This window comes from Chelonus insularis, unplaced genomic scaffold, assembly GCF_013357705.1.
Source record: "Chelonus insularis isolate UGA/USDA-ARS -01 unplaced genomic scaffold, ASM1335770v1 scaffold_714_pilon, whole genome shotgun sequence".
Lineage (NCBI taxonomy): Eukaryota > Metazoa > Arthropoda > Insecta > Hymenoptera > Braconidae > Chelonus > Chelonus insularis.
The window spans coordinates 702,168-724,806 of NW_023276795.1; the positions used below are offsets into that span (position 1 = coordinate 702,168).

Consider the following 22,639-nt stretch of genomic DNA (forward strand, 5'->3'; position numbering starts at 1 on the left):
AGCTGTCATTTTTCTCACAATTATACGGAGATTATGATGATGAGAAATAATTATTTATTATGTACTTTAGAATTCTATTACGGAAAATTACTTTTCGAATTTATTTGATCACTTGATAGTAGACTGATAAAAGAAACACTTACAAATAATGATGATTTTACAGAAGCCATTTGTGTGATGCTTTTTAAATCAATAATCATTATCTTGATGTGTCGTATGGCACATAGTAATTACAAAAAAACTGAGCATTTTTAAAGTAATATTAGCTACTTGTAAGAGAATGAATTAAATAATGTAAGTCCAGTATTTTTAAATAAATAAATCTACATTACCGATAGAAAATTTGCATGCATTGCATGAACGTTCTCTTTTTGCACTATAGAGGGCGCTTTTAGCACTTTCAGAGACCTCTGTCGTCCTTTATGTTTCCAATGTGTCTACTCTTATCAAAACAAACCCCAATAAACATGATAATCAATTATTGCATTATTTTTGGAGCTTAATTTAATTGTTAAACGCGTCATAAAAATGTCAAATAATTAATATATAAATCCAACATTATCCTGATAAAAGTTTCCATAAAAATTGAAATGGAAATTGGCCTACATTATGAGATTAAAATATTTCGGAGTGAGATTGCCGCTATGTATGATCTGTCAAATTTTATGTGTATTTTTTAACCTATAATAATGTACATATTAATTCGAATGGACATTTAAGACTGCTGTGATAAATGTTGGAGATTATTTTTGTATATTTAAAAATGTAGTGAGTTAATTTTATTTTAATATTCTAGCTTGTTTACAATTTTTTTCATAACCTAGAATTGTTTTATTTTGCATATATCATAAATTATAATTATATTTCAAAACTAATTATTTCTTTCCAATAATAATATTATTGTTTATCTTTAAATGGCAGATGAAGATTTTAAACAATGGCACGATGGTCGAAGGTATTATCAGGGGTGTTTTTGGCTTTGTCAATGATGTTGTCACTTGGAAAGCTATTGATGCTTGCTGCTAGTAATGGGAACAATGGAGATTTGACGGAAGCAGATCAATGGTTATCAGAAATTGGCCTATCACAATATCGACAACTGTTCAAAAAGAAAGGTAAGTAAGCTATTTCCCTAACCCACCTCTACTCATTATTCTAGAATTATTGAAGGATGGACAGGAGATTATTCAAGATGAACAAAAATACTAAATCATTTAATTCGATTATTGCTGGATATATTCTAATGTTTGCTAGATATTTTTGATCCTTATTACCAAATGGTTTAAAGTTTATTCATTCAAGTTAAATTTCAAATACTTGGAACAATGAATGAACGAATCTGTTGACATAAAGTCTATTTGAACCCACATTATGTACTTAGCTGCAGCTCATTTAGTTTATTAAATCCGGCAAAATTACTATGAAAATGCCTGGATTCTAAGAAATGGTCTCTTTTGCTTATCCTCTTATTAAAGGGGATTTTATTATAATTACTTATTCGCTTTAATTTTATAAAAATGATCTAAGTTGATAGTGTATTAAATTATATATGAGTGAAAACTAGGAGAACATTTAAAGGTATTTTAGATCTGTTTAAATACGTTATGAGCTTATATATACTATATTGGAGCAGTTAAAATATTTGCCTAGGTCGGAACTAACTTCTATCATAAAAATTTTATACGATTTCATGCACGTAAAAGTTGTGATAAATGAATCGTAAAATAAGTACATGACAGTTTAAAACTGGTCTATCAAAAATCGAATATGGCAGCTAGTTAATTTTTTTATATTTTTCTCATTGACTTTTATACTGAAAATATGTTTATGCAATATCATTTCACAGACTACAATAATAACCCATTCTAACAATATCAAAAATTTAATAACTACTAGAACATTTTACTAAATTATCCATGTATAAAATTTTTCTTTCATTTTATAGTTTGCTTAATTAAATTGCACATATTGTGCACGTTTAATATGCATTAAACTATTGCTTTTATAGTTTAGAAGAAATGAGTTTTTTTGAAATGATAATTAACATTGATGGAAAAAAATTTTAATTACTTAAATTATCATGCTTACTTTTAATTTTAAGAGTCTCTATATTGTTGTATTGTACAAAATAAACATAAATGAATTTAAAAAAATGAGCTAAGAAAAAAGTGAAAAAGTTTAATTTAAAATTCTTTAAAACAGTATTTTTCAATGAATGTATGCAGAGAAAAAAATTGCATTGCTTATTGAATATCTGAAAATCGTAGAAAATATTGAATTATATTTTCAGAAACAAATAATATGAAGCAATCATATTTTAGATTTTTTTAAAATAATTTTCAACTCTATTTCCATAGCTATCGTATATTTGTTTCCAATCGAGAGAAACTTCGATTAAGCTGATGGCACATATTGCTATCAAACGAAACCCATCACCCGATATAACGCAATCTTATTCGACCCAAGGAAATTTATATGCATCAAATATATTTCCCTGTAGAAATTTATGTATCTTTTTTTCATTTCTCTCTGCATATATGTATATAGACAGGAAAAATTAAGTTTTATTGATTGGCCATTTTTCATTAGAAATATTTCTATAGGTTCAACAAGTAAAATGCCATTGAATGTTTTATCACGCTTATCCAGCTAAAAATATGATTAATGATTCTTATTTATAGGGTGATTCAGATAACATTTAAAAAAATGGAAAGGACGTAGTATTTTATTTTCATAATCTGAGAGCAAAGAAAAAAATCCTTGGCCAAAATCCATTTGGATGTTTTATTTTATTATCTAGATTTACATAATAGAAAAAAAAGTATTTCAAATACTGGCTATAATTAGCGCTTGCGCATTTATTTCTGAAAATTTGGTGAGCTTTATTGGCGAGATAAACGACTCGGTTTGTCGTCGACTGCAGAAATGCCAATGCGCGTTTATTTGCATGGATTTGGTATGAGAACAGCAAAACGACCGAGACGAGTTGCATAAGGGTGCACACAACTGACTATCACGGAAATTGTAGAAACAGTCATGTAGCTTCACTCAAGTTGAACATTCGAATACATCTATCTTCATGTATACATACTTAAATACATCAGAATCTCTTGTTTCCTAAATTGTTTTCATAAACTGAAAGAACGATATCTTTTGATCAAGGATAATTTCATTCTTGATTATAATATTTTTAAATACAACAATAATAATTTTATAACATAACACGAATGATGACAAGATCCTGCTATCATTCTGGATCCATTTTGATCTTGTCTTGTCTTCATTCGTGCTGTGTTATAAAATTATTTATTTAAGAATATTATGATCAAGAATAAAATTATTTCTGAACCAAGAATATCGTTTTGTCAATGGAAAAGTGATTTTCAAAAGTTTGAATATCTTAACCTTTAGTCCATATGCTAAACAAAGGTGTTCTACTGTAGAGTCAAGTGTACTTTAGGTTGAATAATATCTACTACATGAACCATTGACTTTTTGCCCTTTACTTTTCCATTAATAACATTTTTGGAGTGCACTCTTATTCACTTCAAACAATTTCAATTTAACCAGAGGCGTTTATCTAATTGCTTTTTTCATTATTTATATTTATTATCTCCATTGATTGATTATTTGTTAACCTGCGCTGTCACTATACACGCACATCTCCCCTATATATTTTTTAATTGATGGTGGGTACTTTTATCTCTCGAAATAACAGCGGAATAATGGAAACACCTGTGCTCAATAGATCAATTTTCATCTTGTTTATAACTGTTTCCATTGAATTTTATTTCTCTAGCATCTAGAAATTTTTCAGACTTCCAATTAATTTTAATTAATATCAAAAAAATTATTCCACAGTACTAAATCTTTTTGGTGACTCCAATATTTTAACAAAACTAATTTTTTGATATTTTTTTTTTTTTATTTTTTAAATCCATATTTTCCAAATACTCTTTCAAATTTTACTTCAGCTCTCTTTGAATATTTTATTTTAAACTCATGCTTTGTTTTTACGACTCTTCAATTTTATTCTATGAGTTTCCTTAAATCTTCAATTATTTTACAGCTTTTAAGATTTCATAGTCTAATAAATTCTATCATTTTAAATTTACTGCAGCAATTTGACTGACTATACTTATTTTCTTGATCATGAATTCGAATTTTTTTTATACTAGAATTCTTTTTGTTAATTACCTGGAATAGAAGCTTTTAAAATATGGAGTAAAATTGCTAATAGCCAGTCTAAAAATAAGGGCTTATCTTTTTTTGTCGAAAATTCGAAACAACGAAGATTGACTTTAAGTAGCTTTTTTCCAAGATGTTGCAGAATTTCTTTGGAGATTATTCATTAAAAATTATCTCATCTTGAGAAGAAAAAAATTACAAAAAGTTAATAACTATTAGAGGCAAAAAACATGACATTATCATGTTGTATAAAGTAGTATTTTTTTTAAATTCTTTTTTATTCTCATTAAAAAGATCATTTTTAAAATTGAAGTAAACTGAAAAAAATGCTTATCATTCTATCATATCAGTTATCTGAACCTTAATTTGCTATAATCATCTAACCCAGTTTCAACTCTATTGTATTTTAAAATTTGCATTTTTCGCAAAATATAGAAAATAATGTTTAGAAAAAGAGTATCAATTTCCATAGTAAAGTTTTTTATTTAATTCAACCATATATCAATTGTATGGATCCAATCAATTCGAACAAAGTTGATTAAAATAATTATAGTTATCTGTATATACAATTTTATATTTTAAATATCATTAAAATTATGACATACAAAATGATTAACAATCAAAACAAATAGACATTTTGAGAAAATAGTTTATCGACAATTTGCTAACAATTAACTCTGTCGTTATACTATCACTCTTAGCACGCACACATTTGGACACATAATAGTTCAGCTGTACAGGGTAGGACAGAAGCCGTTAAAACAAAATCACAAGCGAGACGAATAATTAACTCACTGGTCTGTACAGACTGACTCTGCGACTAACTGAATTTACTGTGCTCGAGCACACTTGGTAAATATGCACTTTTGCTCAACTTGGAATATTGGATAGGCCAACATGAAAAAGTATCTTACGATAATACACAATTTTCTGTAAGCTGCATCAATGTATCATGCTTTCTGTATCTATATACACATAAACATATATACAGAGGAACATATAGATATGTTTTTTCCATTAAAAAATATATATTGGAGCAATAAAACATTTCAACATTCGTATAAGGTTGAACGAGGATGGCATTTACGATTTCCAACTCTTTGGAGAATGAGATCAGTACAACTGCAAAACACGTGGGGGCAGAGGATTCCCTCCCGAAGGATCGTGTCTGTTGGTCGACTTAGGGAGTGATGGTGTTACCACCAACGTATATATACACAGGAGCACGTTCGAAAAGGGGTAGCGTGTGGAAGAGCACGCGCCAGAGTAGTATCGCAGGATGGGCAAAAAGGTAGAGGTGGTGGCGGCAATGTTGGTGGGGTCGAGGGTTGGTTTGCCCGTGTAATCGTATTGTATGCAGTCGACTAGCGTGACTTCATACGAGCAGTTCGCGGCGGATTTCCTCCCGCGATTTTTCCCCCCGATGATAAACTTTTTTTATCTTTGATTTCAAAGAAACCTTTGATAAATATACATTCTTTTTTTTTTGCTGTTTATTTTAACAAACAAGCTAAAATACTACAGCAAACACGTGGCAATAATGCTATCATCGACAAAACAAATACGTGAACAACCGATACTTTTAAATTTATCTCCATCAAATACTTTTAAATCCTGCGAAATCGTTACATTCACTCCTACAGATCTTTGACACAAACGTTAAATGACTTGTCATCAGGAGAAAAAATTTTAAGTCATTTTTTTTTTGTTGTTTTATTAGAAACAATATTTATTAAGAGGCCTTGTTACTCTTAGTTATCGAGTACAAAGTTGTTGATTAAAATAAATTACTAAGGTGAAGGAAACCTTCAGTGCCTGCAGAAAGTTAAAATATTACTTGGTTATTTTTCGTTCAATTGTATCAATTATTTATATGCTTTTCGTGGGCGTATTAAACGTGTAATTTCAAGTGCCCAGTATAATTGCCATGAAGGTAAATCACTTACATCTAGTCTTCTTTTTTTCATCAAGACTTTTTTTTTTAATCAACACAATATTTCATTGCTTCTATATTAATCATTATAAATTTTATTTATTTTTTATTATCATAATACTAATGGAAGATGTAATTAACCATTGATATTATTCATCGAAATTTTAATTGACTATATTAATCAATTATACATTCATTACTTTTATAATTTGTTTATGATTTTAAACAATGTTATTATTATAAATAACTTTTAAAACATTTCTAAATTTTTTTGACAAATGTAGTAAATAACCTCAGTCCCATTAGATGATTTTTTCGATAAAAATATACAGAAAAAATTTAAATTAAAGTGGTGCTTATCACATACAACACATTAGTTCTATTATGGTTTGCTTATCGTTTTCGTTGGTTTTATAAACCCTGTTGGAATATACTGCTGAGGGTTGACGTCATAGTTTCGATCTACTTGTAAAGTTTTCGCGTCGCGATCAAGATCAAACTTCTCGCAAGTTTTGTTACTAATGTTCGTTGAGTTGCAACTTACCAGAAACAGTATACACATTCAGCTCGATCCTATCCAACTTTTCTGCATTGCAGATGTCTTTTGTATTATTTTTATATAAATAAATCCACTTTAAATACTACCACTCCATCACCAAAACTTTGTAATTCATTGAATAAGAAGCAGGATTAAATTCAAATATTTCTTCATCTCATCCAGAGGCTCTCTCTCTCTCTTTCTCGTATTTTTAATCTCACACTTTGTCGTGACGAGGAAATGAAAGACGAGTTGTAAGTCCAAATGTCAATCTAGATAAAAAAAAATAAAATGAGATTTTGATAAAGGATATTGGTGTATATATATTGTTAGAAAAGAAAAGATTACATTTATTATTCAAGAATTTAAACTGAGATTGCAAAAAATAGCTTGTTCACTTTTGTTAACTTTCAGGAAGCAATTAATTCTTAAAGTACAGGAAAAAAATGTTGGTAATTTTTTTCATATTTACTCCTCTTTAATAAAGTTGCTACACTTAGTTTCGACCTCTATAATGCTCGATAGAAACCCAGGTTGCGTGTATAACACCTAGAAATCGATTTTTGCAAAAGTCGGCCTACATTCTGCAGCTTGAGTCCACGCCACTTTCGTGGTCTATACAGAACGGATTTCTACACTTTTGATACCTTTAAAAAGAGCTTTTGACTCTTTCAGATTCTGTGTAGAAAAGCCTCATTTTACACTTTTTTGTTTCTACCTTTTTTTTTCTAACTTTTGTTATGAATTTCATCTCAGTAAAAATAGCTGATATTGTTTCATGATTAATTTATTATTTTGTTTACTTCCATAGATTGACTCACGTTTCAGTCAGATTTATAGAAAAATTTCATTTCAATTTTCCCTCGATTTTCTTATGCTGAATTTACTTCAAAATTGATTCTTCTCAAAAGTATTCTATTGTTTATAATTCAATATAATTAATTATCCACTAGACAATGTACACACTATATAGTAAACTATAAACAATCAAATTGAAATTCCAACTATGCAGCATAACACTATCATGCTAGATAATAAATCATGTGCAAGTAGAATGGATTATGCATGTCACATTTATCATTTAAATGCATTTAATATTTATACTTATATATGTATATAAATTCTAGAGTTATACAGACAATAATAGACAACAATTCTCTCGAGAATTTTCTGCATTCTGTGATAAATATGACATCATTCTGTGTTACATTGAGTGTAACCATGTAAATGCTATGTAAGCCCCGGATAAAAATAAAAATAATCAAGTAAGACATAACAAGTATTTAGTTAAGAAGATCAGCTCGATTAAAACTAAAACAAAAAATCCACTTGTATCATAATTATTATTTTTTATTCTTTCTATAGCATTTTTTATCTCCATTTATCGTCATATTTCTCCTTTTATTAACTTCATTTCACAATTTATTTCCTCACTGGTAATAAATCTTCAATCTTCATTTATAATCGGTCTACAAAGCTGAATTGATGGATCGATTTGGCGATAAAGTAAATTTGGAAAAAATTTTCTCTAATTTTCATATCAAAATGGATGTGGAAATGAATTCCTTTGTCTAGATGGTCTATTCTAATCGGGTGGTTTTTCGTCAAAGTAAAAGACAAAAGTTATCAGGAAATCCGTTGAGATTTCCGAGACTGAATTTCAAGTGGAGCAGGAAAAAGTTGGTTTTTTAGTTTCTGAACAAGTCTAGGAGCATTAGGACGAAATCCAGACTTTGCGGTGGTGAGTGTGGAGCATGAGAGAATTCCAAATCGATTCTTCGTCTACTTTCATAATGCCTCGAGACTACCCTCTCATCCATAATCATGAGCAGTATGTGTAACATACATAAAACCCTGTGGAGAAACCCTTTCCCCACTTCTTCAGCTTCCTTTGGTTCCTCTGCTCTTCCTTCCGAACCTCCCTCAGAAGTTAAAATCCTCATAGCTTTAGCCTCGTCCTCACGTCATCGCGAAAAGGATCGTTAGTACCAAGTAATGTCAGTAAAGGATGTCTACGTGAAAGGTCAAGAGTCCAAGCTAGGTCATAAGACCTCGAGTACACAAATTATCTCAATCTACATTTTTTACTCACCATCTTCATCTTTTTCTTCACTCTCTATCTCTTATTCTACCCTCTTCAAGATATTACTCTTAATATACAAAGAAACTTATCGTTTCCTATTGTAAAAAAATATCGACAATTTTCCTATTTCACACTTCCGCTAAACTAATTAGTTTATAATAGCGTTAATTTTATTTTTCCTTGACACTATTTTATGCGTGCAATCTACCATCTACAGTATACCATGCGAACAAGGCTTTGTTGTATATGAGATGACTTTTATTTACACTTAATTTATAGTATGGTTCAATCTAATGATGCTAAATAACATGAAATGACTATAAATAAATACATGTGGCAAGTATTTAAACCGATGCAATATTTTCAAACTATTTGAGTCACATAAAGTCATTCAGATACTCCTTATCATGATAACTATCAAAGATGAACTGTATTGCAATAATTAGTACTCTCAAAGAGCCAGATAACACGTACTATTAGATCGAAATATATTTATCTTCAAAGGATATTTGGTATTCACCTAACTATGTTCTCGATTAACTTGCTCATGTGACTCTTCATTAGGAATAAAACTTAACTAGCAGGGTTGGTTAATCTCATATTCAATAGCTTTAAAGCTCAACAATGGAATACGTTTGAGAGGACTATGACAAATAGGTTGACAGTTTTCATAAAAAGTTCATTTATATGCTAATAAATATGAATAAATTAATTTTGTCAGGTTTATATCACACTAAGAATTTATTAATTTATCATGAATAGAATTGATTGATAATCAAACAATGATTATTCTTTTGAAAATCGCAGAAAAATTCTGACAATCCATTTATTTTATTCATTGTAAAAAAAGAATCTTTTCTTAGAGCAAACTTTTTCCGTTTCATACAAGACCGTCATAAAGTTCTCGTGTCTACCATTGATTTAACCGGAAATATAATGCTCGAGTGAGAATTGAAGAAAAGTAAAAAGAAAAAGAAAGCATTGAAATTGAGTTATGCCGGACAAAAATACCGGAAGTCGAGATGGGCAACGAGACAAGAAGTTCTTTGTGGACGAAATATCATCGATTGGTATGTCACTTCGACCAAGTGGCAGTTCCTCTTCTGGTGAGTTTTCAATTTTCTGTTGCCAGTGTATAGACAATTTTTTTTTATTTATCTCTACGACTTTAATTCAATTTTTTTCTTACCGTTGTATTTTTCTATTCTTGTCTATTGATGAAATCTCCTTGGAGTACGTTCTAGATGAGAAAATGAAATCGAAAAATATAGCGAAAAAAGTACGCCTTTGTCCTTTAGAATCAATAATCAATAAAATATAAACGGGTATCTTGGCAAAGAGTTTTATTATCAGATTTTTAATCAAGCAAGGGATATCAAATCGCTTGGATAGTCTATCCTATATTAAACTATGTAAGCTGTTACATCAACATTATATAAATAAAGAAAAAATATCTGATGTACAATAATATAAAGAATGAGAAAGAAAAAATAAAAAAGCCCACTCAAAGAAGTATGACAGAAAAAAAAAACTTTTGAGAAGTAAGGTATGGGAATAGAGTAAATTTCACTGGGCAACAACTACTTGTTCATTAAAAATAACGAGTATAAAGCGTATGTGCAAATGAATGTGAAATAAAACACGAGGACGTTTTTACTACTGATTCTAGTGAGCTTTTTATAGAGAAAAAGAAAGACAAGTATCTAAGTAATTGAATTTACTCCATTCTTATATATTCTCTTTTTTATTGTAATAATAGTTTTTATTATGATTTAATATTCACATTATTGCTGATAATGAAACAAATAAAACTGTTTATATTTAATTTTTAATAATATCTGTTGAAAAAATTACTCATGTCAATAAGGTAATGTTATTAAATATTCAATCGTATAATTTTGAATTTAATTGAACATCGTTGAAAATAATTTGAGTGGAATATTGGGAAATGTCATATTATTTTCAATGCTGGATTATTAATTATGAGAGAACATTGGTTCTCTGGAATATCAAATTGATGTGTATTTATAAATATTCACTTCCTCCAAATTCACAGTTTGGTTATAAAAATTATACAATAAAATATAATATTTCTTTCAAATGAAAAATATCTAATATCTTTTCACAAAAATTCTTTAATATATAAAATTGTAGAATTTTAAAGTTTCACATTTTTATATGTCTACCAACTTCAGGAAGTTTTATTAGTTGAAGTTTTTCAAGATATTATTGTCGTGAAGATTGTATAATGTTCATATCTTTTTTGCCAAATTGTCACAAGTTTTAAAGTTACATTGCAACTTCTTCAAAAATGATCAAGATACATTTCATTAAGGTTTAAAAATTTGATTGTTGAAAAATGAATAAAAATAAAATTTAATATCAATTGATGTTTTCAGTTTATTAATTTGATTCATTAAATGACAAAGTGATAAGTCAATAACAACTGTATTTAAGTCAACATTAAAATCTTCATTGAACCAATATGTTAAGTCGTGTACCCAAGAGGTCAAAAACTGGGCCACTCACCTTCTAACCGATTGTATAAAAGGAGAAGCACCTTAACAATTACATCCGTATTATCAGCATAAATCGATATTTATCTTGTTTAACTGTACAGAACATGTTCATTAATTAACGAACCTGTTACTAATTTATACCTTTACTTGATTAAAAAATTTATTTCGATGTGAATTATAAATTGCATCAACTTTTTCTCATTTAAAATTAATACTACTTCGGGTTGTTGACTGCACAGAAACAAAGCTCGAATTGGCTCACTGGTGCGAACACCAAATTATATTCTCTAGAAGTCGGGTACACCCGTCTATACTCAGCAACAATATCACGTTAAAATCAACTCGATCGATAGAAGCCTTGGGCCAGGAGGAAACATTAAACAGTTACTCTATACTCTAAGACAATCTCAATGAGTATTATTATTGTAGGTATAAATTCATAAGTAATAAGAGGTAGTATTCTACATCTAGTACAATGCATTAACTACTAATTTATCTGTACTTGAAACCTTCAATTCAATTTATAATCGAATGTCAATACCTTTAATGTAACAGTCACTATTGGACAGGTCAGCATAGTTTGTTGAAATCGATAAGGATATTAATGTAAGCTGCAGACTCATATGACCATTAATTCATTTGCATGATAGTATTTCGTAATGCGTACATCATAATTTCAATTGCCTGGCCATTTTTAATTGGTTTACCAAATTGAGTGGTACTCTCAATCGATTGGAGAAACTGGTCAACTTCATTGCTACATGTTCTAGGATCAACGGAATAGTCTGATGTAGATTGTACTGCCGATTTAAGTTGATTAAACATATAGAAGATGATACATCGCCTCATTTCATCTTCAGATGTTGTTGTGACAGGATTTTCCATGGCACAACGCCAGAGGAGGCTGTCTAACCAATTTTCTTTCTTGGTAGGATTTTCATTGGAGTAATTTATTCCATGATCTCTCAGCCATAGTGTCAACTGCGAACAAAGAAAGTAGCATAAAGAAAACTTTTCTATTGTTAGAATAAATCTCAGCATATTCACCAGGGAAATTTATTTCTTCAACTTACTCTTCCTCGACAGGACAAACTTAAAGGATTTTCTAAAATCCGAATTTGCACTAAATTATTAAGAGCTTGGATTCCTTCAGGCTTTAAACATGTCAACTGGTTGTCATCTAAATTTAATAGCTTTAGTCGTGGTAGTTTTGAAAATAAAGTGTCCTCAATGTGTCTAATTGAGTTGAATTCTAAGTCAAGATACTCTAAAGATTCTAAAGATCTAAAAATATCTGGATGTAATTCCGAAATTTTATTATGAGATAAAGTCAACTTTTTCAAATATCTCAGATCTGCAAATGCATCACGATGAATGCTTGAAATACTGCAGTTTTGAAAACTCAATAGTGTCAGACTTTTCCCGTACTTGGCGAATGAATTTCCTTCAAGAGAACCAAGATTTGAATGTAAAACTGTTATGACATTGGCAAATGATCCACTAGACTGCAATACTTCTTTGAGTAATGTATTCCAACACCTCACCTTAGTTTCAACACCTAAAAAATATTCATATATTTTATCATCAAAGAATTGATAATAAAAAAGAAAAAATGATAAACACAATAATAATCATTAAGAAGTGTAATGAAATAAAATATAAAATATCAAGTAAAAGCTTTAATACTTGGATTGCTCTGAAAGCAAGATTGCTTTGATGACGTTAAAAGGTTTTTCTATAACTGACAAGCTTTTAAGAAATAAATATTAGACTTACCTTCTTTATACGGAGATACATTGCACACTGCTGACGTGAAATCGATACACTTGAAGATGCATAAAAATATAAAAATACGTGTGTTCAACATCGTAACAAAAGAATGACTGATGTAATAAAAAATATCATACAGGATATGGAATGCCTAAGAACAGGAAAGAGTGTCTAGATAAGTTCTGTTGTGATGACCAACTTGAGATATCTAAAAATACTTTTTTATTATCAGGATCAGTTCACCATTTCTAGTTGTTAGATATTTTTTCTGTACATCGTTTATGTACGCTTTTATGGAAACATATTCGTTGAGCTCAATACAAATAGTACATCAGAGTGGAATGACAATAAAAACAGAAAATAGTGAATTTTTTTCTGAAAAAAAAAATGGCTAATTTAAAACAAACAACATTGTTGTTGATGCCAGTTCATTTTAACTCTAGAAAACTGATATTTTTTTTCTCTTATTTTTATTTTTCAAATAATTCTGATTGATGAAGAAGAATACCAGGGTAGATTAAAAAGTTTCTAAAATTCAATATTTCTAGAATCTTCAAAAGGTTCATGTTCCAAAGGTTAATAAAGTTTATATACTACTTTAAAAAGGTTCATGAAAGTTATTGAAGCACTTATAAAAGGATGAAGGGTTTCTAAATTATTGAATACATTAATTATGAGTCGATACATTAGAAAGAGTTGACACTAGCTGATAATTGAAAAGAGAACTTTTGAATTTCATTATTTCTCAATCAATTGATTTATTTACTCTCTATTATTTCATTAAATTCTTTCAATATTTAATTTAATTTAAAGCTTTAACTATGATATTTGAATTAAATTTTTCAGTATTTTTAATTATTGTAATCAGATTTTAATTATTAAAAATTTATAGATTCAGAGAGATTAATTAAATTTTTCAAAGAATTCTAGTAAACTTCAATGCTTTTTAATATAATTCTATTACGGTAGAAAAATATTGTTGTATGAGTAAATAAAATTTATGCTTGTAATTGAAATGGATGTATTGTTGATATAAAATCTCATATCTATTTTAATTCAGCGCCTACAGCAAATAATACTATAGCTGATGTAATGTCAGATATATTTATCGATTAATTTAATAATATAACTATCCTAATTTTATACACCTTACAGGAATGGTGACATGAATCTCTGTTTTATTGATTGAAATACTTTTGATAGAATTTATCAATAAAGTTAGTACTTTGAGAATTTCAAACAATGTATTACAGAGAAAATAAAATACTCTACAAAACAATTTTTATTTTTAATCGCATTTAAAAAAACTACAAATTTAATTTACTTGCTGAGAATAATGTGTTGAATACATCAAACAGAAAGCACTTTTACGAAATTAAAAAAATAATAAGCAAACTTAGTCTGGCTTTATTATCGCCATATTCGTATTTTAAAAATGAAAAAGAATATTTCAAATAACAAAAGGTCTCCAAATATTCATGAAATGTAAATATACAATATGAAAGAGATAATAAGAAGAATCAAAATGGAAAAAAGTATGACAATTGTACACGACAGGTTTAAATAACTTGAGAAAGTTCCAGTCGAGAAGATGAAAAGGTTATTGTTATGCAAATATATTTTGCAAAAATTAGAATAATTTGTTTTATAAAACATTGGAATTCCGACGGTATCAATTAGCTTTTTGAAATAATTTGCAGGGTAATTGTAATGATTAAACTTAACAAAGCAAAGAAAAATTGAAATACTTTAGATAGTATGGTGGATGAATAAAATATTCATTTATGTATGTTCAGTAAAGTTATAAAGTATTTCATTTCTCAAACTAATCAGTTTGAAGCAGCGTACTCATTTCAATCATTAAATTTTAATGAAACTAAAATATAATATATTTTTAAGCAAAAGAGATCATACCTTTAAATTTTTTATTCAGAACAAAAGAGAATACTGACATTTAGAAGATACTTCTATCGACTATCAGTGTCATAAAACTCGATTAGATAGCACCTAAATGTAACTGTCTAAACAGTTAATCGAGCACCATTGCATCACTGTTTGAGCATAAAAGAAAATTACGGTACGTCACAAATTACTTGAAGAATATAAAAAAAGCTGAATTGCTCCATTTTTATTTTTATGAGCAACCCTAGCTATTTATTCTATTGTCACAAATGACTATTTTTTGGCTGTAAAGATGTCATGCTGTCTAACAAAGTTAGAATAAATGTAGACCAGAAGATAATACCATGGTTTTTCTCAAAACTAAAATTATTCCTCTTGAGAGGAAATTCACATGCAACTAGAAGTTATGTTAATTCAAAATTTTGCTCTAAAATTACAGCTAATTACAAAATATGTCAGCTTTTTTTTTAAACAAAATCAAAAAATTTACATCAGAAATATATTTAAAAATATTTAAAACATTCATTAACTTACTAAAGTAATTTATTCATATGTTCTAGACTTTCTTTAGAAATTTTCAGTAAAGCTGCAGCTTTAGTTATTACATGTTGCTACTCTGTGTTAACGACATGTAAAATATAAATTAAATATGCAAATACAATTTATATCATAAAATTTACGTTCCCTAATGAACTTGAAAGTGTGATTAAAATCTATTAACATTATCTTGTATTTTGTCGTAGGTTTAATTTTGAATGAGAATCAATATGAGCTGGAAAAATTGTACTTCTTAAAGAGGCCATGTGTTAAATATGTGTCATTAATAATTTGCAGGCATTTCGAGTCTTGCTAGCTGTGGTGAAGTGGGAGCCTTACCGGAGTTGCCACCTCAAGATGAGGAACGTTTACAACGAGCTGCACGCTTGTTGCAACAACGACTGGTGCTTCGACAGTGGTTGAGTGATCACGGTCTAAGTGCTTATTACCAAAAGTAAGTAAAACTTTTGTATAATTAAATATTCTATTTTATTTATAAATTTAATAAAGTATTATTTAATTAGTTTGATAATATGTTCAAAAGTTTGCTTATTGATGGATGTGAATTTCAAGGCTAATGCAGATTGATGTCTTATCCTTGGAAGATGTATACTGGGTTGAAGATAATGAGGCTCGTTCCGCTCTTGGGAAAGATCTTCCCCGGTGGATTCAAGCTCGACAAACTTTGCCGACGTCAAAAGATGACCTTGAGGCACTTAAGGCCGATCTTTGGAGCTCTGTTGTCAAAAACAGCCAACATCAGGATGCTTGGACATGGGGTGAATTATTAATTTAATCACGGAATTTGTCTGTAATCTTCCTAAGTATCATACATTTACTTCCAGTGAATATCATTAATCTGATAATCAATCTAACGTCATGTTCGTGGGTATTTATTAAATATTCAACAGATTTCTAAATTTCTACTTTCAAGCTCTTTTGTTCCATTTTATGAGAAACATTTTTCTTTATTTCATTGAAGTGACGTGATATATGTTCACAAAGTTGAATATAAAATATTTATTCCTCTATTACATTTTATGTAATTACCCACTACTTAGTCTTTACTTTTATATTCTATTCATTCTACTGATTCTAAATCATTATCATACCTTTTTCTGCTTCCACGAGTTTCCGCGGATTTAATAAAATAAATTGAAATGCACAAATATATGTCTAGAAATATGTGTATTTTCATACATTCTAAGCTGTGACACATTTCTCTCGGATATTTTGTTCACATTTTACAGCCATTTCACGCCAGTCCTGTGATTTTGTTTTTAACATAAATATGAAAATTTTTATGAAACTTTTATAACTAAAATTACGAAATGTAAAAATTCAGCCTTAACTATCAGCGTTCCGAAAAGATACATTTTAATAAATCAGTAGAAAAAAAATTTCAACACTTTGAAAAAAACCTGCAATCATTTTTCAATCTTATCTAATCATAAACACTATATTTGTTGAGGTTTCAGAAAATTTTTTTCAACTATCAACACAAAATTATCATTTATCTTTTCTTTCTTTCAATTTGTTAAGATGTCCTCAAACAATTGAAATGTATTTAACTGTTTTTTTTTTCTCCTTTCATTAAAACTATAATTGGCAAAATTAATGATACACTAAAAGTCAACTGGGTCAAAAAAGTTATTAGAAAAATGTATGATATCATGTTTCTAGACTAATTTAGCTTGTGAACAAAAAATATTTCTAACAAATAATTTATGCAGCTTTATTTTCATGCTATGATAATTGAAACTAGGTTCTTTTTTATCAGATTAATTATAGTTTGCATTATTCTAATCTATGCAAATTTTTTTTTAAAAAGTATCACGAAACAAAAATATCTTTTTATCGATACAAATAGACATAAATAGCTTTAGTAACGTTATGTAGTGTCTTTACATAAATAAAAACTATTGGATATCTCAATTGCAGGGGGAATGCTCGTAGTATCTGTATCAGTTGCGGGGTTGGTTACCCTTGCAGCTATGACTCAACCTGCTTTGGCTCCTGAGGCAAAACATTCACTGCTTCAATATGTTACGGGGAAATATTTACTTCCAAGTAACTGTCGAGTCCACTTCGAATGGGAAGAACCTCAGCTAGTCGGAGAAACTATGACATTTACTGTTAAAGTAAAGAATTTATTATCGTTCATAAGTTAATCAATATTTTTAATTTATTTACAAAATATAAAATAAACTGTTTTTCAATTTTTTCAAATTATATCTGTTAACGAATGGGTTTAGAGAAGTAGGAAAGTAATTACATAATTTAATCAATCGGAAAATTCTACTTATAATTGGCAACACTCAAACGAGTGTTTCACTTTAGAGATACTAATCAAGCCAGCAGTTTCTAACATTTTTACGATAAAATTCTACCAGTCCAATTTCATTAAACTTGTTCATATTCTGTCCAAATTGAGTTCAATAATTCTCCATTGGGAACCCAAAGTGTTCTTTTATTTGTAAAATATTAATTTAAATTTCTACAATGTCCAGTTCAATCAATTATTTTAATTAATTTATATAAATATATTATCAAATTGATTTTTTAATTCAATTTTCCTACAATGCCTTTAGTTTTATCAACGTAACGGTCAGCCATATCCAATCTGTGACAAAGACAATCTTATAGTGGATGTATCTGAAGGAACAAGAAGAGTAGCTACCCTGATAGATTTAGGTGGAACAGATCCTTTGGCAGCGAATACTGCCGTCGTCAAATTTACAGTTCGTCATGCTGGACAATACCGAATCGCTGTGTTGATTGGATCCTGTCATGTTCACGGCAGCCCATTTCTCAAGAATTTTCTTCCTGGTACATAAAACACAAACCATAATTTCAACTATTGATTTTACCTAATTGTGATTCCGTAGGACCTCCCGATCCCAATAAAACGGTATTTGTTCGTCAAAGTTCGACTGTCGTATGCACTGCTGGAATTGCACATTCGATGACAATAGAACCCAGGGATGAATACGATAATTTGTGTATATTTAGTGCTGAAGACCATCCTACTGACGGTTACAACGTCAATATTACTCAGGCAAGCTGATTGCAACATCGTAACTAATTTTGACCCGTTTTTCAACCGTTTTTTCAGCTATTTATCGATTTCTATTGCAGATTGGTTGTATAGAAGAAGGCCAAGTCGTGCTTTGTAATATCCAGCTTGAATACGATCAACCAAACCAGAGGATTCGATTAAAAGTTGGGTTTCCAAAAGGCGGATGTTATCATGCAACAGTCAGTTTAGCTGGATTACAACTACATAATGGGGATTTTGATATTATTGTTCTCGAAAGTAAGTTAACGTAAATGTTATTTTATTTTATTGATGAAAATGCATTGGATGCTTCAACCTACAGAATCCCTATTCAATATTCCTGAATTATTTGCTAACGTGTTCAGTAAACAAGCTATTTCATCAAAGTTCATCTAGATGATTAACAGTATCTAGTAAAAGATTTATTTCATATTCACAATCTATCAACACTGTTAGTTAGCTAATTTGAAAGCTTTTAAACTAAAAGAACTAGAAAATTATAGAATTATTTATTGATTATATAATAGATAATATTTTATTTTATCGTTTAAATAATTATCATTCTGACATTTCATTTGTTTTTTTTATCAGCCATCACTAACATAAGATATATCGATAATGACATTGAATAATTAATATTTATGATAGTCAGTCATTGTAAATGTCAACAGTATCATTGTACCGTCGACATTTAATCATTTTAATCAACCATCATAAATCTAAGTAGTATAAATGTTAATGCTTAATATTTATTTAAATTATTTTTAGGCCCAGTGGCAAGAATGGTTCACAATAATGTAGCATCAAAGGATCCAGATATATGTTATGCAGCAAAACTGCTAGGAATGCAAGGCGAACGATTTTCAAAGCCGAAAAAAGTATTCTGCTTCATTTCACCCAAACAATTGACGATAAAAGAATATCTTTTAAAATTTATTCCAAAGCGTCTTGTTACATTCAGACTTTGCCCATCCACTAAAGTAAACATAATATTAAAAATTAATCATAAATCTCTACAAGCTATTTAATAAAAAATTTTTATATTGCAGTTTCACTTTGATAATTTAAATAATGAATACGAAGGATACGATTCTTTTTCTATAGACGACGGCTGTCAGCCTCCGGTAGAATTAATTTCTCATTACCGAGATGTAATTGCTGCGACGTTTACATTATTTTTATTAAAGAATATCGGTGGTAGTGAAACGTTTGCTGATAAGCAGGATTTTTTTTATCACGAAGTTAGAAAACATCATCAAAAACATTACCATGAAAAACTTACGATAAAAGTGCAACGTGAAAAGCTCCTAGAATCTGTAAGTTTCTCAATATAATAATGTCATACCCTTAGAAATTCTCTACATTTATTTGTGAATAAAATTTTCAGTCGATGAAAGCAACTAAAGGCTTTTCTGTAAGTGACTGGTGCAGAAATTTTGAAATTACATTCCAAGGAGAGCAAGGTAAATGATTGTTTTAATTTATTAACTGAACAAAAATATAAATATTTTACTGTCTTTCAAAATTTTCTGGTTGATTAATTAATTTCTGCTATATAACAGGAGTTGATTGGGGTGGAGTGAGACGTGAATGGTTTGAACTTATTTGCGCGTCGTTATTTGATCCAGGGAATGGATTATTTGCATCATTCGGAGAATCTCAGCAAGCCTTAGTACATCCCAATAGTAAAAGACCTCCAAACCTGAAGCTTAAACATTATGAGTTTGCTGGGAGAATAGTAGGTAAATGTCTTTATGAATCAGCCTTAGGTGGTTCATACCGTCAACTCGTTAGAGCGAGATTTACTCGCTCATTCCTCGCACAAATAATTGGTCTTAGAGTTCATTATAAGGTACGCATATATCTCAAAACTCATCATATATATTCTCAGCTATAGAAAAACATATAAAATTTAATTAAACCACTTTTAATTAAATAACAGTATTTCGAGCAAGATGACCCGGATTTATATTTGAGCAAAGTTAAATACATTTTGGAGAATGACGTAGAGGAAATGGAGCTTTACTTTGTTGAAGAGGAATACGATAAAGATGGGCAATTAATAAAAGTTGCTGAGCTGATACCTGGTGGAAGTAAAATTCGAGTTACAAATGATACGAAATTACGATATCTTGATGCTTTAGCACAGCATCGACTAGCTAGCTCAATCAGAAATGAGGTTGATTCCTTTTTGCGTGGATTAAATGAACTCATTCCTGATAATTTACTTGGAATATTTGATGAAAATGAATTGGAGGTAATTTTTTATTATTAATCGTGCACATTTGACTAAAATACTAAGCATTAAACATGTTAAATATTTACTAAAATACATTTCCTCTTGTTCTAGCTCTTGTTGTGTGGAACTGGCGAATATAGTGTAGCAGATCTTCGTGCTCATCACGTTGTGAATGGTAGTTCACCTGAGTTCCTTCGTGTTCTTGACTGGTTCTGGACTGCAATTAGCAACTTTACACAAGAGGAAATGGCCAGATTGCTCCAATTTACTACAGGCTGTTCACAACTACCACCAGGGGGTTTTCAGCAATTAAGTCCGCGCTTTCAAATCACCGCGGCACCGACTTTTGCCAACCTTCCTACTGCTCATACCTGGTATAAAGTTTAAAAATTATTCACAGTATTAAAATTATTCAAAGTAATATTTTAGATTGTATAATGAATTCATTTATTTGTCATTCTAGCTTTAACCAGCTTTGTCTACCCGACTATGAGTGTTATGATCACTTCGAACGTGCTCTCTTGCTGGCCATTAGTGAAGGAACAGAAGGTTTCGGTATGATTTAAAAGAATTTAACTAATCACTGAAATAAAACTAAACATTCTAGTCTATTGTTGATTATCAAGCAGTGCAAACTTGTGAAATACTTAACTCAATAGGATACTAGTCAAAATATCAAGAATGTTATAAATAAAAAAATAATCTCGTTCAACCTTCTTGAAATTAGAAAAAATGGTTCAATGATATTTTACACATGGGATGTGCAACTAACTACTCGAGAGATTAGTATTGATAATTTTCTTCTGAAAATTGCAATATTCACTAGCTTATTGTGATTTTTTCTCATCTGAAACGAGTATGAATTTTTTGCTGTTTTTTTATCGACTCGTTTCACTCAGTCAATTTTGCAATAAATATAAAGACAATTTTAAGATAGATAGTTGTTAGAAAAATTGCGTAGTGTAATTTAATAACAAATTATTATGTCATGTTACAGTATTATCAATCATGAATATGAGTGTACTTGAAATCAGCTTTTGTATTATCGATATACTATTTTATAAATTTTTTTTATAATTTTCGGATTGTTTATAATTTATTCCAATAAATCGTATTGTGTTATTTAAGTATTATTCTTGTATCAATAATATTATTAGTAATAATCTATTTAATATGTATTAGTAATCCATTTAATTATTTTGAAATAATTAACAATCATAATAAATGAAAATTGAAAAAACATTTTTTATAATACCACAACACAATAAAATTATCTCTGTGTAATAGAATTTGACCATCAAAGAGCTTTTGTGCACTGTAATTATTCAATATTCATAACGTAGACTATAATAAATGAGAGTAATTTTCAGTTAATGGAATTTTCTTTCCTCTTTTATATGATTTTAGACTACTATTATGAAGAAAAATAATTGAATGAAAAGAAACTAAATAAACAACTAGAGAATATTACACATTATCACTTTATCCATATTTTAAGAAAATATCTCAGTTATAATGTTTATAGCTGATTTCAATGCTTTCATTTTCATGTTATTCATGCTTCTGTGAATGCATATAGCAATATAAAAAAATAATATTACTGTCTGTATGACGAATGGTTGTTGTTCTCATATTTTTTTACGTTTTTCTCCAGCGGGCATTTCGTGCCCTATAAAAGTGAAAAATATAAGTGACGTCATTAAAATAGACTATGATAGAATGTTTTGTAGATTACAAACTTGGAAAAAAAAATATTGTGTAAAAACTTTGTTAATTAGTATGTACGTGTAGGGTTGGAAGAACACTTCTTGAATACTCGTAACTTTTTACTGATAACGCGTGTCATCTTTCGTAGAAATTAAACTCGTAATT

At 29.2% G+C, this 22,639-nt stretch overlaps 2 protein-coding genes across 3 annotated transcripts; one reads left to right on the top strand and one right to left on the bottom strand.

Annotated features, from left to right (window-relative positions):
* Positions 1-446: 446 nt before the first annotated feature.
* On the top strand, positions 447-22,519 carry LOC118073863 (apoptosis-resistant E3 ubiquitin protein ligase 1). Of its 2 annotated transcripts, none has more exons than XM_035094621.1 (15): positions 447-768; positions 922-1,115; positions 15,768-15,924; positions 16,044-16,249; positions 17,412-17,611; positions 18,062-18,299; positions 18,359-18,528; positions 18,609-18,786; positions 19,297-19,508; positions 19,578-19,844; positions 19,916-19,991; positions 20,091-20,380; positions 20,471-20,785; positions 20,879-21,141; positions 21,231-22,519. In XM_035094621.1, exons 2-15 carry the CDS (start codon positions 938-940, stop codon positions 21,331-21,333), a joined length of 2,853 nt encoding a protein of 950 aa, XP_034950512.1. In that variant the 5' UTR covers positions 447-768; positions 922-937; the 3' UTR covers positions 21,334-22,519. The 2 variants fall into 2 exon arrangements, with proteins under 2 accessions (XP_034950512.1, XP_034950513.1); XM_035094622.1 differs by lacking the exons at positions 447-768; positions 922-1,115 and adding exons at positions 5,538-6,121; positions 9,632-9,848.
* Positions 10,621-13,397, bottom strand: LOC118073864 (relaxin receptor 2-like). Its single transcript, XM_035094623.1, has 4 exons — positions 13,275-13,397; positions 13,038-13,182; positions 12,335-12,819; positions 10,621-12,242 (listed from the first exon to the last, which is right to left on the bottom strand). The coding sequence occupies exons 1-4, from the start codon at positions 13,275-13,277 to the stop codon at positions 11,892-11,894; spliced, it is 984 nt and encodes a 327-aa protein (XP_034950514.1). The 5' UTR covers positions 13,278-13,397; the 3' UTR covers positions 10,621-11,891.
* Positions 22,520-22,639: the final 120 nt, after the last annotated feature.